This window comes from Canis lupus, chromosome 22, assembly GCF_003254725.2.
Source record: "Canis lupus dingo isolate Sandy chromosome 22, ASM325472v2, whole genome shotgun sequence".
NCBI lineage: Eukaryota > Metazoa > Chordata > Mammalia > Carnivora > Canidae > Canis > Canis lupus.
In genome coordinates, this window is record NC_064264.1 from 51,518,341 (window position 1) to 51,540,012 (window position 21,672).

Here is a 21,672-nt window from a genome sequence, read left to right on the forward strand (position 1 = left end):
TATTCTTATGGATAATTTTCTGATAGATTGTTAAAAAATAAGGCAGAAGCACAAAATGGCAAGAGGGCAAGTGGGATGGAGGTCCAGGTGAGCGCTGAGGGGTTGCCTGAGTAGCATCTGGCGGCACAGTTAATCACAACAGTTCGTGTGGCTTTTTGGAAAAGGACTCCAGGGAATCCTGTGCAAGGACACGTAAGACAAACTGATGCTTGGGGGAAATTAGGTAAGTTAGAATCATCTGCCATCAGGAATGCTAGTTAATTAGAGTTGTCTAACCTGCTTTTTAGGCTTCAGAGTGTTTTATTTATAGGCTATTTTATGAGGAGACTCTATGTCTCGCCATGGTCAGGTGGGCGGACCTCTCCATGCCCTCTCCATGTTCAGGGTAGTAGAACTCTACCTTGCGCATCGGCGCAGCATGTGGATTTTCAGGAGCACACAGGTTTGAAAGTGCATGTGTACAGCAGACCTGTAGGAAATGACTCCGCAAGGTACTAAAAGGGATTAGTCCAAATCCTCCAAGCGCTTTCCAATCTCTCACTCCCACTACTAATTCAATTAGGAGACAATAGCATCCGAGCATTAACCTTGACTATCCATGTGGTGAAGTTGTGTAAGAGATATGAATGCCCCAGAGCATCGATAATTAATCAAGTACCTAATTTGCCCTAATGTTTCCAATCATATAATTTACATCCTGTATGGGTTTTGAAAGTTTGAAATTAATCTTCTTCTATAAATTACGCTAGGTGATAACCCCCATCATTATAATACCCCCTTAGGTGTTTTTAGGGTGCTTCCATCTGCTAATTATTTGAAAATACTGTTTCTCTCTGCCTGTTAAAGTCCATGAATGCACAACACACACATACACACAACTGTTCAGTGTATGATTCAAACACCACGTGATATTATTACACATATCTCAGTCTCTGATATTTCCTGCTAGATAAACAAAAATAGCTGGTCTCCAGATTTTGCCTCAGTTAAGAGACAAAAAGGCCCTTTTGGTTCTCATTATGTTTATGCAATTAGGAGATAAGATTTTAGAATTTAGTTAGTTCATATCTGTTCACATTCAAAACCAAAGTTAATGTAAAGAGACAGAGCAAGGTGGCAAATAAACAAGATTTTTATAGTACTGCTAAGGACTTAGTTTTCAAATGTTTCACTTGCATTTGAATATTGATGAGTCTGATGGTCTCAATGCCTGTAAAAGAGTAAGGTCAAATCACAGAGGTGTTATTTTGGAAGAACATCGAAACCCTCTCCTTTCTTATTTCTCCTCTAACTGCCTTATGATCTAATGTATGATGAGAATTATTCACCATATTTCAGATTCTGGCATAATTTTTCCTTTCTTAGATAGGCCCCGGTGGCTAACTACATAGGTTTCAATGGCTTGTTTTATAGGCAAATTTAGTTAGGGGGTAATAAATCACTATTGTTGAAATTAGAAAGATGCTGTTAACCAACAAGAGTGGTTTTCCAAACATAGGTAAACTGAAAGCTGAATTTAAAATCCACAAATAACTAACAATCAACCTTTAATATTTTGAATATCTTATTCCTATATAGAGAAGATGGATTATAAAACCAATACACATTTTCTCTTGATGGCTAAACCTTTCCTCTAGGAAGAAAAAAACAAAAAGAAAATCAAACTAAGTTAGATGAAAGTATTATAGATCTGCTTTCCCGTAGAAGGTAAACAAAAGTATTTGAATAGACAACACTTTTGAAATGCCTCAATATTAATTTTTTATATTCTCGAATATTACATAGATAAAGTAAATGGCACTTCTGGCTTCTGAAACCTTAGTGAGAAAGGTGAAGTTTCTGATTAATTAGCAACACTTTATAGCCTGCTCTCTGGGAATCCGATCAAAGTGAAAGTGAAAGCTTCATTGTTTACAGATGAATATAAAAGACGGTAGTGCCACACCTAAGTTTATAAACAAATATACAGCTGGAAGGGAGATAATGTGACATCAACAAGCTCTTTAAAGGCCAATCAATTAACTCTTCATTTTCTGTAATTAGAATAATTCACAAGTATGGGATTACTTTCAGCTAGATATCATCAAAATGGGCAAATACTTGTATTCCATAATTTTCAAAACTTAGCTATATATGTATATATGTGACATATTTATATAGTCCATCAGTCTGTGTATATGTATATGGGGGTACATAATAGGCATATGTATGTGTATATATTTATAAACACACATATACATATACGGTAAAGTGTACAAATCTTAAATTCATAACTAAAGTAGACATCTGTGTGACAACCACCCAGATCAAGATATGGAAATTTTCCAGCATTCCATAAGGGTTCCTTGTGGTCAATGTAGAGTTAGCAGTGGGGAAAATAAATGTGGAATAAACTGAAAGAGATGTTGTTCACATAACACTCACCTTCCAATGGCTTGGGTAGAAAATGAGCTGCTGGTTTGGTTTTCTTTACTCTGTTTCCTTTCATTACTTGCCCTTCCTTATTCAATCCCAAAAACCAGGCTCTACCAGATTCCTGTTGTCTGTATAGCATAGACGAGTAGATTACATAATAGTTTTCAAAAACAGATTCTTTAAACTTGCATTCAGGGGTAAAAAGTTCCTGTCGAGAAAAGAGGAAGAAAAGACAGTTAGAGAAAAGAATGGGAGTTTCCTTGAACTTTTTCTTTCTTCTTCCAGAAACTTGTCTGCCAGGCTCAATGAGTCAGCCCTTGGGCAGTGATGACCAGCTGCACCTCATCCTGCATGCAGTATTTGTGCACTTTTTTTTTTCAATATACAACAAGTATAGAAGAATCTGATACTACCCACAATATACACATAGGCAAAAGTATGCATGCCCTTTAGTAGAAGATAAGAGACATGCGCACTTAGAACTGTCTTGTTGAAAAAGAATACAGTTCAAGCAGAGTATAACCAGAAAAAGCACAACAAAGTAGCATCTTATATTCACCATAGGCTAAACAAAAATAAAATATATGCTTATGGTACTTGCTCACCTATTTTCAATATTTCCGTAGGAGTAATTCTATGCTACCCTGATAGCTGCTAGCCATGCTCCGGATCACTGATATGATAGGGCAATATAGTTTTACCTACAAAGAGGCAAACCAAAACCCCAAACTAAAACCATGAGGATCAGCTGGCACACAAGCTAGCCACCGCTGCAGCTGAGGCTGGATGTTGTGTTAGCTGGTTGTAGTGACAGGATCTGGAAATAATGACCTAATTCCATGCTTTGGAGCCCCACTGGAATTCTTGAAGAGAAACATCAAAAGCTGCCCTGACTGCAATCCATCCGGCTTTTCTGGAAAGGGCAACGTGAAATAAGTGCCAGTGGCACTCAATGACAGGATCCCCAGTGAGGAGCAGCACACAGCTTACTACTTTATGATTATCATTAATGACATAAATATTCATAGGTGACTTTAACAGACTTCTAAACTTTACCTGACAAAGGCATTTCTGACAGACTTCTATTAAAAGTAATTTAAAAATTCACCCTACCTGGTTATAGATATGGAGGCCACTTGTCTTTGTGGCTATGTAAATAGTTCAATATTGTACTATCATATATATACAAAATACGGATGCAAAACAGAGCTTTCTTGTCACCGATCTTCTAAAAGAAGGACAGTACTTGAAAAAAATTTCACCTTAATAGATCTTTATGACTACAGGAAATAACCTGCTTTTCCCCCTTTTAAAATATTATTTTCTATACACATTCTGAAAAACACATCATTTAGGGACTAAAAATAAAACTTGTCAGAGTTAAAGTTATGCTAACCGTAATAAGGAATGTGACATTATTGCATGTAGAAAGGTTCTTTCAGTATTTCCCATGAGAGTCTGAATTATCAAATGATGTCTCTTGCAAGATGCAATTTATTCAGAGTGCCCCATTGCTTTAATTCACTGAGAGCTAATAGTTTTCCAAGGGGAACAGGTTTTGTTAATGGCAGACACTTCTCATGAAAAAGATAACAGATCCAGTGATTAATTTGATGAGATCAAAAGTAGCCAAAAGATGGGCTTAAACACTCCCAATGGAATTTATGTGGGCCTTCATTTCTTCTAGATGATGCTAGCTCAGGTTTGAAGATCCCATCTAAATAAATGTTCTGGCTTTCCACTAAATCCTATTTTTCCAAATATCTTTCCATTACTTCTCTTACTAATAAACAACAGTCTCAGTGAGTTAATCAGGCCATGCCTCAGAGGGAAGATTCACTAAAGGGTGCATGTTCACACATTTGTGGCAAGGAAAATAGAGTGGAATGCTATAAATCTGACTTGTCCTCAAAAGACTAATAAATATAATATTGTTTGAATGTGCACTTCTATGACAAACAGATGAGACTTCAGTGTGTCACTTGTCTTTTATTGAGACAGGCCAAGGCATCCAAGCATATTATTTACCAGTTAAAATTCATCTCAGAACCAGCTGGGAGTGGACTGTAAAAAAGCTGACCTGGTAGGTCACTGCAGGGTCAGAGGAGCTGGCACCTGCCTTCTGGGATAGCAGGTCTCTGCCCAGAGCCTGGCTCACCATATTGAGGGGATCATTGACTGACCTTTACCTAGGGACACCAGGGCCTCTGGCTCTGGAAAAGCAGTTCTACAGAGTAGTCAAGCCTTATTCCCATCTGATCCCCATGTAGGAGACATGAAGAATGCTGCTGGCACTACTGTCAGCAAATGGGACATGCATGGTCTTTTCTCTGAATGGCAGATGAAAGAGAATGAAGACCCTAGGTGTGGAAGGACATCTGACACAAAGTCTTTTTAGATAAAATATCTGCCTCTCGGGACCCTGAGGAAGCCATCCCACATCCCCCTTCTGGGAGCTGGGCCAGTGACTTCACAGTTGCATAGATAGGAAGGTAGATTGGAGAAATGTGAAAGGGTCTTGGACTCTCTGCTAATCACATAGACTTCTTATGAACAAGAGGTAGACATGCAGACCTCCCTTCTTGAAAAAAAGGGAATAATGCCATAGCCCAATTGGTATTTTACAGACACATACCTGTTGTCAATGCAGAGCCTGGTTCTGAGGCATTAGTAACACTTATACACTGATGTATTGAAGCCCAATCGCTTGCAAAATGAACCAGAAAATTGTACAACATACATACATATGTGTTCACTTTAGGAAATAGTATTAATATAATTATCAAGGACACACAAAGTAAGGAGAGAAATATCACCAGAATTATGACATGTTGTTAAATTGAGTTCTGAGCCTCCTGGTAGCCCAGATGGAAATAGAAAGAGTATATGTGGGGATCCCTGGGTGGCTCAGCGGTTTCGTGCCTGCCTTTGGCCCAGGGCAGCGATCCTGGAGTCCCGGGATCGAGTCCCGCATCAGGCTCCCAGCATGGAGCCTGTTTCTCCCTCTGCCTGTGTCTCTGTCTCTGTCTCTCTCTCTCATAAATAAATAAAAATAAATCTTTAAAAAAAATAAAATGCTAAATTTATAAAAAAAAAAAAGAGAAAGAATATATGTTCTAAAAATTATAGAAGAGAGTAAATCTTTTCTTTTTCTCAGGACTAACTTCTAAAAGGTATTTCCTTGCAAGGAAAAAGTGTCATTGAGCAAATGAACAAAACATAACACATAAATTTCCATGCTCTTGATAATAACTGTACTGTTAACATGGTCAGAGTTTTGTGTCTGAATCCCACAATATGTTTCAGGGCGACAGAGTAAAAAGTCCTCTGGGTGAACATTGTCATTGATGAGATTCCCTAGGGGACATGTGCCCAGCATGGGTCACAAAACTCAATGCCTCTACTGACCAGGTGGACTCAAGAGTGAGGCAGGTTGCTATGTTCATGGCACCATTATGAGGCTAAATGTCCTCTCCCTCCTCAGGCTCAGTGTTGATGAGAGACAGTTTTAGAAAAGAAAAGCCTTAGGTCTTTAGACAAGTCTGGTTTTCCAAAGGGAATAAGGAAATCAGGTTTCTTATAAAATTTCCTTTTAATGGAGGCAACCACTTCTTAGTTCTTTGTTTTTGATGTTGTGTAGACCGAGGGCCAGAGATGGGGCCCCTGAGCCTGCAGTTTGAGACCTCCAACGTTGAAGGAGCCAAAGTACTAAAGAAAGAAGGAACCCCAGGTGGCTTAGCAACGCAGCCCTAACCTACCGTATGGTTTTGATACATTTGAGTAATATGATGAGTGTGCCAGTGAAATGCTCTAAAACCGGCAGTGATAATATGAGAATGCTTATTTAAATTTAAGCTTAAATATAAACTCTCAGAAACTGGCAAAATCAAATAGATATGGAGTTTCATGTGTCTTTTCCTTGGCTTGCCTGCCTATATTTAGAACCCCTGATACCACAACAAAACAACAGTTGAGTTCCAGCAGAAGCTTCGATATTAATTTGTATCATTGCCAGACTAAATAAACCACTCACAGAATAGAAAAAACAGAACAATTAGACAAAAATTTCATATCTCCTTTTATCTTGTGGTGGTTCTGAATTAAAAGCACCATCTGTGGTTTAACAGTAGGGGCAGCATTCTTTTTCTGAGGGAAATGCCTTTGTTTAGGAAAATAATCTGATGGGCCATTTGCACGTACAAAGTAAGGTTTCTGGGTTCAGGTGGAAAGTAGAGGATGGAGGGAAGGGAAGGCCCATGTTCCCTAATCCATAACTAGTGAATAGCTACAAATCCAGATGATTCACGATAACCTAACCTAAAAATGAAGAGTGACCCTGAGGATCTAGGTCAGTGGTCCAGCAAACTATATACACTAAGGGCCAGAGAGAACTGCTGACCTGTTCTTGTAGCTCGCGCTCCAAAGTTCAGGGCGGAATTGTTGAGACAGAGGTTGTATGGCCTACAAAGACTGCAATGTTTGCTCTATGGTGATTTGCCAAAAAATTTGGCCAACTCTGATCTAAGGTAAATTTTGAGGACTTCCCAACCTAGATAAATAGAGAGGGGCTGCTCATCTAATTTCAAATTACTAAAGAGCTAAGTATTCCCAAATTGAACTTGGATCGTACTTATTTTCATGTATACAAATGTGAACGATTTGAATCAGAATTTCATGAGTTTCATCCCTGGAAATGTCCATACTGTGTGTTACGAGCCAGAGTTTCTGATAAGGATACACAAGTAGTAACCTGCAAATTCCTTTAGTCCTGGAATCATCTAGGACTAAATGAAAATTTACATTTTGGTTAATGGTTTGCCTACCACCACCACCACCACCATTGTTTCAAAAGGAAAATATAAAAGCAAGAATTCCAGATAAATTTACAGCATTTATTAGAATATAAAGCAAACCTAAAATAGATTAAAAAGGGAGGGTAGAGAAATATTCAACATATACTAGCAAATAGCATACAACAAATGCACAATAAGTAATTGCTGTTAATATTATATTAACCTCTATATTTCAGAGTCATCAAAAAGCTCAGTCCCCTCCCATTAACATCTCAGTAATGATTCTGATGCTGAACTTTGGAGTATCTCTCCTCAGGCTCAAACTGAGAGAAGGAGGAGCCTTCCTTGAAGAACAGTAACAAATCATAAAGGTTTCTGCAAAACTCAGAGAAGATAATAGAGTTGCAAAATGATTTGTAAGCTATACATTGAGTTGTAGATTATAGTTATATTGATAGCTATATGTATAAGCTATACATAGAATTGCAAAGTGCAACTGGGATGTTCACTGTTATTATGGACAGGGAAGTAGTGATGTAATTATTCCTTCCAGGTTTCAACTTAATAGACATTCCTATGTACAGGAATCCCAAAGACCCATTTAACCTGAATTCTCAGTTTTTTTTTTTTTTTCCTTTTGTACTCTTCAGAGATGTTATCTACTAGAATTTATCCTGAGGTCAGCCTCTGCTGACCCACTATCTCATTCTCCTTCACCTTCTATAGTTTCAAAATCAATGATATGCTTTAATGATACTGCTCTGATGCTACCCAGCTATTTAAAAAGAAATGCAGAACACCCTTAAGATTACATATAAGGGAAAAATATTCTGACCTTTTAGAAGAATTAATAGTCGTGAATTTGAGGACAAAACAGAATTTGTATTTAACACTCAAAAGCAGGCAATTGAGTTGACTAATGTATTTATCTGAAACTCTTCATAATCAAATATTCATAATATATTCATAATATTAGACTATGACTGGTGCCCACAGGAAGAAAAAATTAGCCAATTGTTTGTGCATGTGCTTCAAACTAAAGCATAATTATATTTGTGTTTAAGAGACAGCTTTGATTTGATTACAGGACCCAGTAGTTTGAAGTACATTCTCACTGACAAAGCAGTGTCTCCAGTACTTATATTTATAGGTCCAGAAGCTGTTACCTAAGTAGTTTCTGAACTACAGAAAAAAACCATAAATGAATACATTTTCTTTTTTCTTTTTTTTGCCAGGAAAGATACTGTTTGACATTTAGAGATACTATAAATAAATAAAGAGATTTATCTTTAGATATAGTAATTGGTTTATTTATTAAATATATTTTAAAATTTATATTATATTGAATAAATATTTTCTTTTTAAGACTCATTGACATACTTCTTTAGAATTATGGCAAGAACATTATTTATTGTAATGATTAAATATTAAATAATTTGATCATTTATTATATAACTATGTATTTTTATATATTTTCATATATATTATATATACATATGTAAGAATCTTTAACCGTACAAAGGGGGAATATATGTATCTCCTTGCTATTCAAGGACTGAATAGCAACTTATTCACCTGGGAATTTGTCAGAGAGGCAGAATCCAGGCCCCATTGCAGACCTACTAAATCAGAATTTGCATTTTAATAAGACTCCAGGAGATCTATATGTACTTTAGAGCTCAGGAAGCATTGGAATATGTTCCTATTACCATTGATAAATTAATAAATAATCACAAAATTTTAGATAACATCAAACTGATATTAATCACAGGCTTGTTACCATTTCTTAACATTAATATAAAATTTATTAAATCAAGAAAATGGAAACAAAAACATGAAGTATTTACAGCACATCTTTAAGTAAGAAATTTTGAGATTATAAATAAAAATATGTGCTAACTGGTTCTATAATGTTAAGTCTGTTTTCTCTAGAATATAGACATGGATAAATTTCTAAAATAATAATGCTTATAACATGAACAGATGGTATCACTGCTATAAATATTAGCAAAAACCTTACAAAATAAATATGCTTAAGAAAGTATTGATACAACCATTCACCATCCTCACACATCTGTCAGTACACAACAGTGAAATCTTCAACATAATAAGGATGACTAATAATAATGTTAATAACTTTTGCTAATACTTAAATTATATATACTCTGCACCAGGCACTGTGCTATACATTTTACATAATCAATTAATTTAATCCTCACTATAATTCTATGGGATTGGTGCTATTATTATCTTCATGTTAGAAATGAAGTAATTGATCATAGAGAGTTAGTTTGCCCAGATACATTTATTTTCATCAGGTAAATACATTTAATGATTCCTACTCATCATATTACTCAGCTGAAAATATTTACTGTCTTAGATATGTAACTAATTGTAAAAATGGCCTGTATTCTTCACCCTCTCCTAGACCTTTAGTATGTAATTTGACATGTCCTCCCACTATGGACCAAGGTGAGGAAAGCAGAGTTTTGACAAACACTTGTGCACCTGGGCTTGCCTTTTCCACCTCCTGCATAGCCATGGCAGCATGCTTAGGCTAGCCTGCTTGAGGAGAGACATAGGGGAGAAAAAGTCAGCTGTTTCAACCTAAGGTAGCCTATTTCCAGACACACGATCAAGTCCTGCCTGAGATCTACAGAGCTATTTAGTTAAATTCCACCTGACTCCACACACACTTAACTGTTACATGCCACATTATCTCTTGTGGGTGTTTGTTATGTGGTTACAGAAAGGCAATTGATAACTGATACAGATAATTGCTAATTCAGCTGAATTACTACTTCCACTAAAACACAGAAAATATGTGTCTTATCTGCTGAACTTTATATCTATGCCTACATATGGAAGAAAATAAAATGGAAAACCGTAATGAATGATATATGCTATCATACTGGCATAGGTGACACATATCTCTATATAATTGTGAGGGAATTGTAAATTCTTAAGAGTGTTAAAAAAAAAAAAGTAAACATAGGTATTCAAAATGAATCTCTTCTCCCCTTCACCCAGCCTGTATACAACTTTTTCCCCCATTGATCAATTAAAGAAATATTGAACAAAACAGAAATTGGGTTGGCTGCCATCTGTTGCTAATCATCCCCCTAGAAAAACACAATCCATGGCTGTTGAAAATTCCCCAGGAAAGGGTTGGAATGAGATGAGGGTGTTATAGTGGGCGGTGCTGTTGAGTAAAACCTGAGCTCTCAGATCTAGTGTGTTCTGCTGTTTTGTCACACATGAGCTTCCCAATGGTGCACTTCTCCAAGATACGTAGGGTCAAATGCTAACTGTACTGAACTCTGGTTAAATGGGAAATGTAAAACTGATACTGTTTTATGTGAAGGGAATCAGACTGAATTATGTCATCAAATCCAGAAAAAGTGCTGCTACAAGTTTTAAAAATTTTCCTGGATGATCTGAGTGAATGAAGTCAACGGATAACACATGCACACAGTGATATATGCAAGTTTCTTGGTCTGACAAATACGAAGAGGCTTCACCAAAACTGAGATTAGTGACGTCTCTAAGTCAGATTATTGGAGCTGCTTCATCCTCCGTTTTAAGGATTTTACAAATGCAGTTAGTGATTTGTACTTTGGTTACAGGAGAAAGATCAAATGAAGCCCATGTTATAGATACATAAATTATGATGACAATGTCAGTGAACGTTTTAGAACATTTTAAAAATAGTGTTATCTGATTCGAAAGTTAAATAATAGAATATGTTATATAGTCTCCACCATAATACATGGTTCAGGACCCTGTGCCCAACTACAAATTGTTTATTCCCTGTCTGCAACAAAACAAGTACAGAAATTGAACAAAAACATTTATTAGCCTCTGCAGCAATTTAAGAGTATTTTTAAATACCTTTTGGTTGTAAAAACTAAAAATCCTGAACTTTTGTTTTGTCTTTTAAAAAAAGGTTTTCTAGTAATTTAATGTTCTTATATTTTGTGAAAGTATCTCTCCGCAAAAGATTGAAAATTAAAAGAAAACGATTGTTCTTACCACAGATGTCTAGGGAATCTTGCTTTATTATAGATTGGGTTAGATGTGAATAGAAATCTAATTAAAGGAAAACTAAAGTGCATCTGAGTAATAATTAACATTTATTTATTTATCAATGTATGCCAGTCACAATGCTAAATGCTTTTACATGCATGATCTCATTTTATTCCTTTTAGCAAAGGATGGCATTAAATTTAAGCATCTTCTTTTTTTAAAAAAAGATTTTATTTATTTATTCATGAGAGGCACAGAGAGAGAGAGAGGCAGAGACACAGGCAGAGGGAGAAGCAGGCTCCATGCAGGGAGCCCAACGTGGGACTTGATCTCAGGTCTCCAGGATCAGGCCCTGGGCTGAAGGCGGCGCTAAGCCGCTGAGCCACCTGGGCTGTCCTAAAGTTAAGCATCTTGGTAAGAGTTTATGCAGAGTAGGGTTTCATCCTCAGCTGTCTCAGTCACCACTAGTTATGCCACTGGTCAACCCAATATAGTTCTAAAAGGGAATTAAGGAAAGAAATGTGACTTGATAACAAATAGAGCAACCACAAGGCAAGTTAAGACAGTTTCAGAACAAATTTTCTCCTTCAATGAATGACCCTCAAGAAAGGACTAGAAAAGATTATTGAGTACATTTAGATACATTACTTAAAAATTATCAGCTGTAACACTTATTTTATTCTTAACTTATTTCATTACTTTTCCCTAATGTTTCCACAGTGTTACGATTTAACTGGGACTTGGGCCTGCTCTGGTCCTGCAGGTATCATATATACCTGAAAGAGAATAAAGAAATACATAGAGGTAGCATTTAAGAAATAATATTGCACAATTAAGGGCTTCCAAGATAACAGGGGGGTGGGGTGGGACAAACAACAAAACCTGTGTTCCCAGAGTCAGGGTACCACTGGCCAGGGTGAGGGTGTGGGTCAGGGAAGGAGTGCAACAAAGATATCCCTGAATCAGACAAAAGCTGTGGAAGATACTCAGCTCTTTTACATTCAACTAGACAAAGATATTATCACTGATGGTAGCAAATATTTTCAACTCATTGCACTAGAATTTTTGTTAGACAAAAGCAAAATTTGCTGTGCAAAATTAATTTTTAAGTTGATGTAGTTAGAATAGAGGTATTCAGTATTTTGTCATGTCATACCAAACCCTACCTGGTTGCTTTACCTTCCTTCATCATCATGTTCTTTCAACTCCATGTCCTTGTTTTCACCAGTTTTTCTTCTGCTTAACTCCCTGAACTGTATTTTAATACTATTTCTATGACTCTACAAGCTTCTCTCTTTAGGCTAAATTCTACATGCATCTGCAAGCTTTTTCTACTTTCCTTTCTTTAAACCCCATTTAAATGCTTAAATTAGACCTTTCCATTGAACTTTTTTTGGTATTAAGTGTATGTGTTGTAGACATTTCCTAATAAAATATCCTAGTCAGAACCACTTACTTATATAAACTAAAAAGCAAAGTAAATCAAACAATCAAGAGTACTGGTTTATACAACCTTTAAAATGCAAGCTTCCATAGAAAAATGAAGGAACTATAAGCAGGTTTACAATATTCCTAAAATGCCATATTTACTGAATAACAATTTATATTGAGCTTTATGATTTTCAAAGACCATTCACACATCCTTTGTTTGATTCAATAATGCTGTTAAAAATGCTGTCAGAAGAAAAAATAGCATTATTTCATGTCACAGATGATGATTTTGAGTCTCAGAGAGCACAAGTCCCAATAAGCAATGGATGAGATGTATTTCTCTCCATCCAGGTGATAATTTAAGTACATCATGCTGCTACTTAGCAAATATTCATTAATAATAACAATGTTAAAAATACAGAGCAAATTGAAAGGATTTATTTTTTTCTCCAGAGTATCCAATGAATCATCTTACTGGAGTAAGACAGAAGTCAGGATCTGATTAGGAGTCACCAACACTGAATGCATAGAACACAGAATAAGCCCACATTGTTCTAAGATGAAAACCTGAGGATTCTTTTCTCTTGATTTTGTTTAAGTAGCTAGTAATGCCGCAGATATGATTTCCCAGATTCTGCTAACAACTTGTTCAATGATTCCAAAGGTTAAAGGGTGAGGACAAACATCAAAAAACAAAGAGAGACACCAGAAAGGTAAGAAGAGAGACAGTATCTTCCAGGGAAGCAGAGGACCCAAGGAAACTCAACTTATGACTAACTTACTCTACCTAGATGAAGTGGGCCTACCAAAGTGGGCCTGCTATCCATTTAATTCTAAATTAGCACTGAATTATTTTCATGTAGTATCATGAAATGTTACAGGCATTAGTGAATTACACTCTCTTATTTTCTAGGTTGTTGGTTGAGAATATAACACTATGAAATGGGAACAATTATATATGGCAAAAAAATATCTACCATTATAAATCTTAAATTTCCTGTTTCAGCTATGAGCTAATAGATTTGAAAATCTGTGTATTGTGAACACATGGAAATAAGTTTCCATTATTCAACACTTAATGATACCCAAAAATCATGCATCCATTTATCCTATGAAAATTTAGTGAGTTTCTAGTATTTACCAATCACTGTTCTTAATCTTGAGACATAACAATGAGCAAAAATTGGTATAGTCTGTCTTCTCGTGGAGGATACAGTCTAGTAGAGGAGATCCAATAGTTGCACTAATTATTATGTCATCATAAAATAAGACAAGTTCTTATAAAAAAAAAAAGGATGATTTCTCTGAGAACATATAACAAGTCAAATCTGACCTTGCTTGTGTTGGTAATACCAGAAAAACATTACACTCTGAGCTTAAATCTGAAACATCATTATGAGTTAACTAGGTTTAGAGCAAAGTGAAGAATATTCCCAGAAAGGGTAATATCATGTGCAAAGCTCTGGGGCAGGAGCAGAGACAGATCATTTGAAGGATAAAATGAAAACCGTGAAATTGGAAGGCAGAGTGTGAAGGAGACAGCAGGAAAAGTTAAAATCTGGGGGCTAGGCATGAACCAAACCAGATGGTCATGGTCAGGTTTTGGTCTTTCTCCCTAAACTATGGGAAGATATTAACAATTTGAATGCAAGAGCATGCCACAGTCACTTAGGCATTTGGATAGACCACTCAGGCCAAAGTCTGAAGAATGGAAAAGAACAGAGTCGTTTTGGATACAAAAATGCTGAATTGTCTACTGCAGTTCCAGGAAAGGCCATCGCCAGTGGAGAGAAAAGGGCAGATTTGAGAAGTTTTTAGGAGGTCAAACAGCCAGTACTCTGTGATTGTACATGGCAACGAAGGGAGAAAGAGTGTCAAGCACAATGTTCAGGTTTCTTGCTTGTGGAACTGGCTGACATTTGGTGTGTGTTCTTGCTGCTTCTGAAAGGTCAGACATTCCAGTTTTGTATTCTTGGGGAAAAATTAAGTTTATGTGTATAACATAAGTTTACATAGTGCTTTGTCCTTTTATGGACTATTATTTCTAATATTTATTGAGAAATTTTCCACAATGTTGTGTTTTAAGTTTTTTCTAAAGTAGCCCGCACGCGTGTGTGCGTGTGTGTGTGTGTGTGCAGGTGTGTGTATGTGTTTTCAATTCCAGATTACTTTACAAAACTTAATGCATTCCTAAAGCAAAGAGAAATCACAGTTGAGGAACTATTATTAGTTTCAGAGCAAATGGAATTGGACGAGACAGATTGAAATTTGCAGGCGACAGTCCCTTAAATTTTTTACAGTTTTATTTCTTTTTAAAAAGTCCCAGTCAACAAACAAAATGGTTCCCAGATTACCACTAAAACAAAGAGGATGATGGCCATCATAGACTTCCAGGTCAAGGGCGGAAACATTTACAAAAGGTTTATCTCATAAGTTTCCTGTGGTGGAAAACTATTCTATTCCCAGTGAATTTAATATATAAGGATGACCCAAAAATTGCCAAAGGAAGTTAAATTTGTGACTTTTTCAGGTTACTATGAAATACAGTTATTCTTACCAATGTTGGGGCAGGCTTGTTCCCTTAGTAGCTGTTATTTATCAATCATTCATGAAGTCACATAACTCTTTTTAAAATGATTTTCATCTTTATGTGGTGTTACAGTAAAACAACAACAACAGAAATTCCATCAGTGTATCCTCCTGCCTTCATTAATCTATATGCTTGATAGTATACTTGCCACATTTATCTCTCTAGATTGAACTGGATAAGCTTTTAGGCCTGGTTTCATAGATTAGTTCTTCCATTCACTCAATCAGACTATTGGCTGTTGCAACTAAAAAAGCCAAGCAAATGGTAGGCCCTCTGAGGAGGAAAATTGAAAATAAATTAACAAGTATCACTATACCTTGTTACAAAGCCCCCATGAGCCTGACCCTGGGGGAGTGTGTGCTCCCTGAGTCATTACTCAGGGAGCACAGTATAAACATACAATATAAACATAGAAAGATAATTTAATTGATTAAGCATTAAGGAAGTGGTTTGAATCAGATCAATAAATTTGAATGTAGGTGCACTGAAGTCATTGAGAGAGAAAAGTACAGATGAAAGCCCAGTGATTGTTGTGCACAGACTCCCTAAGTATAGCAGGGGTTAAGGTCAAGGATTTGGAAACTGAATAAACCTGGGTTAGTTCCTACCCTGGCCTCTTAAGTATCTTGGAATCTTGGAAAAGTCACTGAACCTCCAAAATAAAATACTTACCTCTATGGAATTATTAAATTGGAAACAAAATCAGCATAGTTTTGGGGCAAAGTATATACTCAATAAGTGCTAACTACGGCTTTTATAAAAAGACTAAGGATGAAGAGAATTGTAATAATGTCTAGCAGAATTCATAGAACTCTGAGGGAGATGAAAAAAAAACAAATTCAGATCTGTTTATCAATCATGGAATTGTGCAAATGGAAACAACGAGCTCATTGTTGAAAGAGGAAATTTCAAGGCACTCTTTGGCTCTGCTAGACAGCCCACAAATGGAATACATAACCACACTTAAAAATAATTGAGATGGTAAATTTTATGTTATGTGCTTTTTTTAACCACAATCAAACAAATTTTTTTAAAGATATAAAAGAAAAAAGAAATTTTATCGTACTATCTCAGTGAACAATATCCAGTGAATTCTCATACTGGTAGGGTCAAATTGCATACATTTGTGTTTTGTCCATGTAAATATACACAATAAAGAGTTGCAGTGTGACAGATGTGTCTGAAAACCTTTATGACTTTTCAAAGTAGAGTTATACTTGTCCTTACTTCACAGAGACATTTGAAAATATGGTCCAACTAGGAGCTTCCTAACAGATTTTTAAAAGAGATTTTATTTATTTATTCATGAGAAAGAGAGACAGAGAGAGGCAGAGACACAGGCAGAGGGAGAAGCAGGCTCCATGCAGGGAGCCTGACGTGGGACTTGATCCTGGGTCTCCAGGATCACGCCCTGGGCTCAGGCGATGCTAAACCGCTGAGCCACCCAGGCTGCCTGCTTCCTATCAGATTTTTTAAAAATTAAAAAAATAAAAAATAAAAAATTATGAACTGGTGTGAAATAATTAAAAGATGAATACTGAGGTTGATATCTATGGACAGAGAACAAACAATATGTAGAGATTTTTATGCTCACCTTGTCTTGAGTACATTATGTAGCTAAACCCATAATTGCCAGCGTGGAAGATTTCAAAATCCTTGCTGATATATAGCATCTGACTGTCTTTAACTATATAATATATACAGAATAGCAAAAACTCCAGGATGAGCTTACATTTTCCTTCAAAGATGAAAACAAATGGCAAATTACAAAAAAAAAATTAAGAAATAAGACATAAATGAACATACATATTTCAAGGGAAGGTTCAGATTTTGAGGGATGGGTTTTGAATATGAAGAGTGACTGTATGATACCAAGAAGGAGACTAAACGGAAAAACTAGCTGGGGTGAGAGGGGACCAGAGGAAGTGGGGGTCACTGGCAGGAAATGCCAGAGGCAGGTCAGTATCAGGAAGGGAGCAGCAATTTCAGGGCAGTCTTGAAACTGGTGAGTGCTGGAGGAGTAGATGGTTCCATGGGCATCATTATGATTAAAGTAAAGAGCACTGTGCAAATAAAATCAAAAGATGCTCCTGAGAAACTGGTGAGACTTGGTCTCTGTCACTGATTCCACCCTAGAAAGGACAGTGAAGGGAGAGGGTGGCAGAAGGAGTATAAACGATCTTGGAGGAGTACATTGCAGTCCAATTGGCTACTACGATTGCAGTTAATGAGGCAAAGACCATTTGTGTTTAAATTTCTTATAACTTTGACTTTGTGTCCACATCCCAGGTAACTCTAGCCTAAGCCAGTCATTGTGCATGAGAGATGGAATGCATATCCTGTGATTTGTCATATCCTGTGATTTGCCAGGGGGGCAACAGACAGGACACTAATAGCATGGTCAGCTGGAAGTTCAATGCGGGTCAACTCAGCAGTATTGTTACTATCTATGTACACAAGATGAACATTCTTAATATGAAACTGACTCAAAGAAGTACAGGGAGAATTATATAGGGAATATTAGGGGCCCTATTTTTGTTTCTGTTTTTCCAATGCTATCCAAATCTTTCATTTAGTCAACAAACATTTGATTGCCTCTTCTGCACAACTCACATACTAGTTGCTGGGGGTGGAAGAACAGGTGAGATAGAGACCTTGTCCTCTTGGAGTTTCAGTTTTAGTTTCATAGAGGGAATCAATACTACATTAGCCATAACAACAGAGCTGAAGACACCAGGGCTAGAGTCTACAGAAAGGAAAAGTTGTTTCTGATTAGAAGGGGAAAAGCTTCTAAATTGAAGTGCTCATTAGCAAGGTCTTAAAAGGTGATTAGGAGTTTGTCAGGTGAAGGAGAAAGAGAAAGGCATTCCACTGAAAGAAAAAGAGCTGCCTTCTGGAAATTATAATTAATAAGAACTGTCTGAGATAGGAGCCTTGGACAGTGTGGTGGAAGCTTGAAATCCCAGAGAATTTCAAGCAAAGGGATGATGAAGTTGTATTTTATTTTATTTTCTGTGTAGAAAGCATCTTTATTTTTTAATGTAAATTCAAGTAGCCAACATATAGCACATCATTAGTTTCAGATGCAGAGTTCAATAATTCATCAGTTGTGTGCAACACCCAGTGCTCATCATATCACTTGACATGGTGGTTTTTGAGCCACAATAGTAGTTGATTAGTAGCAGTTGAGACCATAGACCTACAAAACTACAACATTCATCTGGCCCTTTTACAGAAACAGTTTGCCAACCCCTGTGCTAGACCCTCTTTGGGACTAGCTGAGTATAGCTTTCATGGGATTCCCTCATTCTAGAATAAATAATTTGGAGATACATAAAGCTTCTCTGGAAAAACAGAAGAAAAAGAAACAACTCTATCTGTGGACAGATCTCTTTGAGAATATGTGAGATTTGGATATTTGATTCTGGAGATTTTCCAATCTGATCTATAGAGGTAGCATAGAATTCATGCTGATTCATTCAATAGCCCAATTATGAAACAGATGGAGAAGCTTTCTACCTATATTTTACTTGTATTTTAGTTACTTCATGGATACACTTTAATTCCTATCAGTAAAATTATACAGGCATATTTCTAATGAAATCTGTAATTAAAGAAGTTTCAATAATTAAAGAGGAGAACAGAAATATGAAGTATTGTTTTTGCTTAACCAGAAACAACATTCAAAAAATAGATTTATAGATGTTTATCCTCTCAACGGTCTCTTGCACAGTTGATTAGAGGAGTGAAAATTTAGAATTTGCTGTAAATAAATTTTAAAGATTTTCAATACAAATTTTAATCAGCTGCATGAGGTACAAAAGAAAAATAATTTCTGTGTGTAAAATATGAAACAAGTCTTACTATTACGAGCAATGATATAAAAATGATCACTTATATGAATGACTAAAAGTACTTGGTAAAGACAGTATTTATATCATTTCAAAATTCAGCTATAAGGAATGGACTCTAATCTTAGGCACTTAAAGAGTAAGTAGTTGAGCTTCTGTTGCATAATGTCTCTAGATGTTAGTACTTCTAACATGGGATCAGTGCCTCTGATGGCAACAAGTTCCTTTCTGCCGTCCTAAGTACAGCAGATTTTTCTCTACAAAACAATTGCTAGCTCCAACCATCATGTTTTGCTTTTGTAGAACCACATCCCACTTAAGATGGAAGAGGGCAGGGGGAAGAAAGTGCTCTTTTTTTTTTTGAGGGAGAAAAGACTTTTTCAGAAGCTCTCTAATAGAGCCTATTGCTTATTTTATTGGTCAGAATAGGGGTACATACCCATACCTGGGGTAGTTGCTAGCTAAGAGGACTGAAGCCTCTATGAGGAATGTGAAATTTAAGCCATATAAACTAAGCATGAGTAAGTTCTTGGATTAGAGCATAGGGCCATTCAAATAGAAGTGGGATTGTGTTAGGGAGGAAAAAGAAATTATTTTGGAACTGATGCCACATTAAAGTAAACTAAACTTTATTTTTCTCTTACAATATCTTAAATATGAGTAATACGTATTTAGTAGCACAATTTCATTATATCTGACCCAATTTTAAACATATGATTGTGAATGTAACTCAGTTATCATAAGTATGTGCAAACATACATCTTACATATATGTCACACCTGTATATTATATATTTGCACATACATAATATACGGTATTATATATATGGTCTATACAGTCTATAATTTGAACTGTGATCAAAAGGGATCTTGGTCTCATTTTATTTCTATCTTAAAATCTTAAAACATTTCATTTCTAAATATGGCTTTTGTTTTCTTCAATTTTGTGATTTGCAAGTTTTTATGGTTGTTGAAAATTTAATTAAAAACTCCTACTAGTAGTTAAAGGATGCTAATTCCTAAGAGATTCTGTGCAATTTGACAACATGAATCACTCTTTCTGGGTGCTATACTTAATTTCATTCACAAGAAAGATACAAATAGGAAGGATTTTGTTATGGAGTTAAAATCAGAACCACTCATACATACACTTCTGCAAAACTTATAACAAGTGTCCTTCAGTGAAAGAAATGAAAATAAAGCTTTTTAAAAATAAACAATCTAATTATTGCATTGGTATTTCAAATGAATTTTCCTTTCTCCAATACATTGGAAAATAATGCCATTGAATAATACATGGAACTCATCAGGATGGTAGACATTAATAAACTAAGAAGTTAAGAGACCCAGAACAAAAATAAAGGAAAGTCACTTAGATCATTCATTTTAGAAGTTGGCCAACTTTTTTCCCATAAAGGACCAGGTAGTAAGTATTTTAGGCTCTGTGCCCCTCATAGATTCTGTTGGAATGATCCAACTTGACTATAGCAATAAAAGTTCACAGACAATACTTAAATAAGTAGGTGTGGCTGAGTTCCAACATAATTTTATTTATGGACACTGAAATTTGAATTTTATATAATCTTAAGTAACTCAAAATACTGTCCTTCTTTTGATTTTTACAACCATTTGAAAACTTAGAAACATTCTTAGCCTGCACAAAGGTGCACAAAAACGGAGAGGGGACTATAGTTTGCTGACCTTTCATCCAGGAAGTCATATCAGAAGGACCTAATATGTCACTAATTTGGGTTTGGAATACATGTGGAGTTCACACCATCTATAATTTTTACTCCCACCACCCTGCTAGTGATTCCTGACAAATGCTCAGGAATCACAAACTCATGTTTGTACTCTCCCCTTGCCTTTCTGACCTCACCTTCTGCTACTTGTGCCCATCTTCACCCCTGCCAGCCATGCTGGCTCCCTGGTTCTCCTCATGCAGGTCAGATGTTCTCATACATGAGGATCTTGTTATTCCCTGCTTGGAATGGTCTTCTCTAGATGTGTGGATGGCTCACTCCCACCTTCTTCAAGTCTTTGCTCTAATTTCAATCTCAAAGAGGCCTACCCTGACTAGTCCATTTTATGTTGCAACCTGCTCACTGCTTCCCCAGCACACCCCACTCTCCTGTTTTCCTTCCTCTCCTTACACTTTTTGCATATTTTCCACTAGAATATTACCTCTCTGAGGGATAAGATTTTTTTTAAAAAATCCCTGGACATATCCTAAGTGTGTAGGAGTTCTTGCCACACAGTAATAGCTCAATAAACATCCCTGGAAACATTAGGAGGGAGTGTGACTGGGAGGCCTATATTGGAGAACCTAACAGAACATACATGCCACTGCCTGGAATAATCTTTTTTCTTTGCCTTTCATACCAGGTAGGTTACTTGTACTCTTAAAAAATGCCCCAGCTTGAGCATGAATACTGTGATCATCCCAGCTTACAGATACCTCATGTTAGCCATAAGTCAGGTAAAATAAATAAGTAGAAAAAGGCTCTTCTTCATTGACATTCATTGAAACAGAGTTCTTCCCAGGGGGTATCTTTTATGCTGCCCTC

General features: G+C 36.3%; 1 protein-coding gene across 9 annotated transcripts in view; it reads right to left on the reverse strand.

Moving 5' to 3' along the window:
• FGF14 (fibroblast growth factor 14) overlaps positions 1–21,672 on the reverse strand; it is a 604,690-nt gene that overhangs the window by 2,468 nt on the left and 580,550 nt on the right. For all 9 annotated transcript variants that reach the window (XM_035704628.2, XM_025441199.3, XM_035704627.2 and 6 more), the window contains one exon: positions 2,425–2,623. In XM_035704628.2, the coding sequence (XP_035560521.1) occupies positions 2,425–2,623 (199 nt within the window). The remainder of the gene's footprint in view (positions 1–2,424; positions 2,624–21,672) is intronic.